Source organism: Gigantopelta aegis, unplaced genomic scaffold, assembly GCF_016097555.1.
Source record: "Gigantopelta aegis isolate Gae_Host unplaced genomic scaffold, Gae_host_genome ctg2757_pilon_pilon, whole genome shotgun sequence".
Taxonomy (NCBI): domain Eukaryota; kingdom Metazoa; phylum Mollusca; class Gastropoda; order Neomphalida; family Peltospiridae; genus Gigantopelta; species Gigantopelta aegis.
The window spans coordinates 46,953-52,757 of record NW_024533024.1 but is presented as its reverse complement, the minus strand read 5'-3'; the positions used below and the strand labels follow the sequence as shown (position 1 = coordinate 52,757).

At 35.9% G+C, this 5,805-nt stretch overlaps 2 protein-coding genes and 1 pseudogene across 2 annotated transcripts; 2 read left to right on the top strand and 1 right to left on the bottom strand.

The window, feature by feature from the left end:
* Positions 1-381: 381 nt before the first annotated feature.
* LOC121391633 lies at positions 382-1,559 on the top strand (annotated as a pseudogene).
* Positions 1,560-1,647: 88 nt separating this feature from the next.
* LOC121391628 (ribosome maturation protein SBDS-like) lies at positions 1,648-2,689 on the bottom strand. The gene is given in 7 exon segments (XM_041523190.1): positions 1,648-1,773; positions 1,868-1,966; positions 1,968-2,033; positions 2,084-2,284; positions 2,380-2,509; positions 2,561-2,643; positions 2,645-2,689. Coding segments are annotated over 7 exon segments (750 nt in total).
* Positions 2,690-3,684: 995 nt separating this feature from the next.
* LOC121391632 (adenylyltransferase and sulfurtransferase MOCS3-like) lies at positions 3,685-5,533 on the top strand. Its single transcript, XM_041523192.1, has 14 exons — positions 3,685-3,769; positions 3,814-3,906; positions 3,955-4,010; positions 4,054-4,118; positions 4,174-4,248; positions 4,315-4,356; positions 4,405-4,480; positions 4,525-4,633; positions 4,684-4,746; positions 4,795-4,958; positions 5,005-5,052; positions 5,098-5,194; positions 5,236-5,328; positions 5,361-5,533. The coding sequence occupies exons 1-14, from the start codon at positions 3,685-3,687 to the stop codon at positions 5,531-5,533; spliced, it is 1,239 nt and encodes a 412-aa protein (XP_041379126.1).
* Positions 5,534-5,805: the final 272 nt, after the last annotated feature.

The following is a 5,805-nucleotide window of genomic DNA, read 5'->3' as shown; positions in this document are numbered from 1 at the left end:
TAACAGTGCAGCTTTCTACAAGATCACATTAATATAAGAAAGAATAGTTGTATAGTATTATACCTTGTGGTTATCAGTAGGTTCAATATTTCGATTATGTTCTAAACACATGTACACATTTAGCAGTTGACTATCACAACTCATACTTTATGATTAGCTCACTCACCTTCACTCGATGCTTCCATTGAAGTATAAAGAGATATTAGATTATAACAGTCTGCAGCTCCTCCACCATTTACATTGTTTACTAATGGTAACTCTACTTCTACGCTTGTTGCCATTATTACTTCGCCTACCTACAACCCCTAAGGTCAAAAATGTGGGCGAGGGTCACATTGGGTGTGGCTCAGTGACAAGTATGGCAATGGCAGACAGTTTTCAATGGTTTCTTTAGCTATAGATGGACAGAGAGATGCTTTAAAGAAGTTAAGTGTAAGTATATGGGAATGTCCTGAACTAAACTTTGAGGAATACACTGCTCACAGACTTCTCACTGACTATTTGGAGAGTCAGGGCTTCTCTGTAGAGAGACAATTCTGTGGTCTAGAGACAGCCTTCAGAGCTAAGTAAGTACTATTTACTTACTAACTATATCTTTTATTATATATAGGTTTGGTTCTGGTCATCCTAATGTATGTGTTATATGTGAATATGATGCTTTACCAGAGATTGGTCATGCTTGTGGTCATAATCTTATCGCTGAAGCTGGTGTTGCTGCAGGACTTGGAGTAAAGCATTCTTAGAGACACAAGGAGCTGGTTCAGGTACATTGACTGTACTAGGTACACCAGCTGAAGAAGGAGGTGGAGGAAAAGTATTCCTCATTGAGAGAGGGGATTTGAGGGAATCGATATTGTCATGATGGCTCATCCTGCTCCCTACGAAATCATAATGCCAAACCATTTAGCTTGCCGTCAAATGGCTATTGAATTTAAAGGCAAAGCTGCTCATGCTGCTGCCTTTCCCTGGGAAGGGGTCAATGCACTTGATGCAGCTGTTTTGTCATATACTAATATCTCTGTTTTAAGACAACAGATGAAACCAACCTATGGCGAGTTCATGCTATAATAAGTAATGGAGGTGTTAAACCTAATATTATTCCAGAGAAATCAGCTCTCGAATGCTTTGTTAGAGCTCCTAATAAAATAGAACTACAGGAACTAAAAGAGAAAGTAGTGGCATGTTTTGAAGCAGCTGCTAAAGCCACTGGTTGTAAAGTAGAAGTGAAAGATATTGGAAAGATTTATGAAAATGTTCTTTGCAATCCTGTACTAAGTAAATTATATGAGAGCAACTACCTCAAATTAGGTATGACTGAATATCGGTACTCTGGAGATCTCACCTCATCAACCGACTTTGGTAATGCCTCTCAAATTATACCAGGTATCCACCCTCGCTATTTAGTTGGAGATGGAGTAGCTACACACAGTCCTCCATTTGCTGAAGTTGCTAACACTCCAGAAGCTCATAATAAAACAATATTAGTGGGCAAATGTTTAGCTATGACTTGTGTAGATGTTCTCATTGGAGGAGAACATTTGGAAAGAAAGAACATTTAATGATAAGACAACACTTTATAGCACAAACTGGAACACAATAGGATAAATTTTTGATGCAATTTAATAATAATAGTTTATAAAATAAGGATTATAGACTTTCATCTCCTTCTTCAATATCTTTTAAGTTTAAGACTTCTACTGTGCCCTGACCTTTAGTCTCAGACCGAACTAACTCATCAATTTCCCTGTAAGCTCCAGGATCAATTAAACAAATCTAGTGGGTAGATGTAATAGATGTATAAAATAAATGGATTCATAGAATAATAGGCTAATGGATGAATAAAGTGCTTTATGGATATATAACATACTATTTCCATATTTGGTGTCCAATCTTCTTGCTCAATATTAGCTAATAAACTTTTAATTTTCTCTCGTATTCTTCTAGCCTCTTTCACTGGTAGTACCAGTCCTCATTCTCATTCTGGCCCGTTCCAATGGCATATGAGTCTTCAATAATCGAATCACATCCAAAGCCTAATAGAATCTAGTTATTAAAAGTTATTATCAATATAACTACTAAGTACCTGTTGTTTAGCATTTCTAGTTGGTTTAACTGCATAATGGACATCTTTCATAGCTCTCTCTATAAGACCAACAGTATAAGGTCTTTTTGTCTCTGGATTGACACATTTATCAGCTACAATAGTGGCTATATCACGAAATGTTGACTCAAGCTGTGCTTGACGCTCTCTTTCTGATACTTGCAATTCTCCTTTACTTAAAATCTAATGAAAATATACTTGTTATAGGGTGATAGTAACAGGTCTAGCTTAGACATACTCTTAAGTGTGTCTGACCAAAAAAGACTAACAGGACTGACCTGTTTACAAATCTCGCTTTGGTCATCAGTACCAAATGCTGCTACTAAATCATCTCTTTTAGACACTTGTCCTTTAGACACATTTGTAAATACTGTATGTGTTTGTAGTACTTCATCAATATCTTTCTCTCTATTATATAACGACATCACTACTAGTACAAGTTTTAAAGAGAGGACTTACATTTTATTTCTCCATGAGACAACTTTGTTTTTATAGCAAGCAATTTCAAATCTTTTACCTCCTTTCTTCATACGAACTATTGCAAACGTTTGTAAGTCGGATTTGGTTAGTTGGAGTAAAGATAGACATGATGACACATGAGAGAATGATAAAAAGGAAAGTAGGTGGTGCTTATTATTAGCTCATGGCCTCTCACAATAATTACTTGAAGGATACGGAGATATACGAAAACTCTCTAAAATTCTATATACATAAAAATTGATGTAAAAATAATGATGACTTGCTTCGTATACGTCCACGTGGTCTTCAAGCATGCCACAATATAATCTGTTGTAATCTTGTTGTCTAGTGCTAATTCATATAGTTTACAAGCTATTCAACTATGTAACATCAATGATTCTCTATGACAGACTGACACAGCTCCCAGTAATTTAAATTAAAAAAATAAATAAATGAAAAAAAAAACCCTTGTGTGTTGCCCAAACGATTCCTACTCGCTCACCCACTCAGGCTTCCACTTAGGCTCCAGGATTCCCTGCTATTGCTAGCTGGGACCGCCACCTGGCTTGGTAACCCCTCGTCTTCGCGAGGTAATCCTGGCTGGAGCGTCGCCCTAACTTAAAACCAGCCGTACGGGATTCCAGCTCTTAGGGAATGTCGCATTCAGGAACCGGGAACCACAAATACACCAGCCTCATCTCGTTTAAAGGGAGACTACCAGCCCTATCCTAGTCGGCTTTTCGGATACTCCGTAGAGTATGCTGGTAACCATCTCAGAGGTCTGATGCATTGCAGAACGCTGGCCCACAACACACTGGCACTCATGACTGTTTTAGTTTCCTTATATATGTACTTACGATTTTGTCTTCATGCTATTGTGGGGCGCAATTTTACTGATCATGAATTTCATTAACGATGATCATGCATTTATGATTACCAGCATCTCAAGACTCAAACTGCGAACTTAAGCGTATATTTTAAGGATAAAATTTGTCTATTTAAGAAAAATTAAAACAAAAACTAGATAATATTTATATTGCCTCTTTATTGTTATTATTTAAAAATTTACATACCACGTTTGTGGTCCTAGCGTCATTACCAAAAGGGTTAAATATTATCTGCTCATGGCCAGTAGAGTTCATCAGCTCAGTAATGAAGAGATCAGTCGATATGGGAGGCAATTAATTCTTCCAGAATGGGGTATACAAGGTATTGTACATAAAATAATTATTTTATTTTATTTATTTTTACAGGACAACAGAAGGTCAAATTGGCTGCTGTGTTAATTGTTGGGGCAGGAGGATTGGGCTGTCCGGCTGCTCAGTATTTAGCAGCTGCAGGTGTAGGTGCATATATGGTTGCCATGGGAACATGTAATCTTAATTTATATATAGGTCATCTTGGTATAGTTGATTATGATGAAGTTGAAATTAGTAATCTTCATCGTCAGGTATGTGTCATGTGACATATCACATGCTTTTATATTGGAACAGATTTTACATTCTGAGAAGAGAGTGGGTGTGGCTAAAGTAGACTCCACCCATATAGCAATTGAGAGGTAGTATATAATCTGTTATGTGTTGTTTACATTGAATATTACATTTTTATTATAGCCTCAACTCTCTTGTTAAAGTTAGTACTCATTGTGTCTTATTAAACAGTACTAATGTCTCAGATATTATCAATAAGTATCCTATAATATACTAAAAATATACTGAGCAATATTCTAAAAATATCCTTAACTAATATACAAGATATGATGTCATTGTTGATGCCACAGATAATGTAGCTACGAGGTAAATTAACAAGTTAATTAAGTAGTTAATTAATATATATAATTATAGATATCTTCTCAACGATGCCTGTGTATTATACAAGAAACCTCTTGTATCCGGTAGTGCTCTGAGATTTGAGGGACAGGTAGTCCCTGCTATTAAATGTAGTTATAATTAATCATTATCTAGTTAACTGTATATAATTATAATGGAGGACCTTGTTATCGTTGTCTCTTCCCATCTCCACCCCCTCCTAATACAGTCACTAATTGCTCTGAGGGTGGTGTACTAGGAGTGAGTAAGTAAATATACATATCTCTCTGATAACACGTCATGTGCCCATTATAGTTCCTGGAGTGATAGGGACATTACAAGCATTAGAAGTATTGAAAGTTATAACAGGTGTTGGAGGTGAGTTATATAAACTTGTAGTGATCTCATGTAATATCCTGTTATTAGATGTTTTAACTAGTAAATTATTGATGTTTGACGGTTTATTGTCTTCATTTCGAGTGATCAAACTTCGATCACGTGACCCAGCATGTGTTGTATGTGGGGAGACTCCTAGCATTACAAAACTAATTGATTATGAAGTATTCTGTAACTCATCAGCTAATGATAAGGTAGTAATGTTGCATGGACTACATGTGATGTCATATGATGTCATAGGAGAAACATTTGTCAATACTAAAGGAGACAGATCGGATTTCATGTCAGGTAGGTGTGGTAGACTACACCCACAATTATCTATATAACTTATAGGAATACAAATCTATATTAGATGAGGGTAAGCCCCATGTTTTATTAGATGTACGAGAATCAGTAGAATATGAGATATGTCACCTTCAACAGTCACATAGTATGTTTCATACATTATATACTAAAATAGTTTCTTTTAAGATATTCCTTTTAGTATTTTACATAAGTCATTAAATGAAGTAGCTGATATCATCTCCGAAACAACTGGTCACCATGGCAACGGTAACTTTATTTGTAATATTGTAATAATTTAGTGAATTTTTTAGTTCCACTTTATGTGGTTTGTCGTCGTGGCAACGATTCTCAACAAGCTGTCCAATTATTGCGAGAGATGTTACCATCGTATTTAACCTCTCCTCTTCCTCCAGTTATTAGTGATATAATTGGAGGATTAACCCACTGGAGTGATGCAATTGATCACACTTTCCCCAAATACTAATATTAATTATATTCATTACTCATGTGTCGTAGAATGACAATATGTTAATAATATTCATAGTTAATTAACTAAGGACAATTAAGTGCAAGTAAGCAAGAGAGCCAGTTAGAAGCAATACAATAAAATACAGGTCAATGGTAAGTCAGTGTCACTGCTCTCCTCTTATTCCTCTCATTATATAGACTATGTGTCATCTGTTGTTATTGTTGATGCTGGCATTGTCCAATACTCATTGTCTTGAGATCACTGTAAGTCCACATGGTGTAGATAAT

Bases quoted from the DNA above. Each gene is read 5' to 3' on its own strand.
- LOC121391632 (XM_041523192.1), top strand. From the start codon at position 3,685: ATGGCCAGTAGAGTTCATCAGCTCAGTAATGAAGAGATCAGTCGATAT. The intron at 4,747-4,794 runs GTGAGTTATATA...TCCTGTTATTAG, and splicing joins AGTTATAACAGGTGTTGGAG to ATGTTTTAACTAGTAAATTA. The intron at 5,053-5,097 runs GTAGGTGTGGTA...TATAACTTATAG, and splicing joins CAGATCGGATTTCATGTCAG to GAATACAAATCTATATTAGA.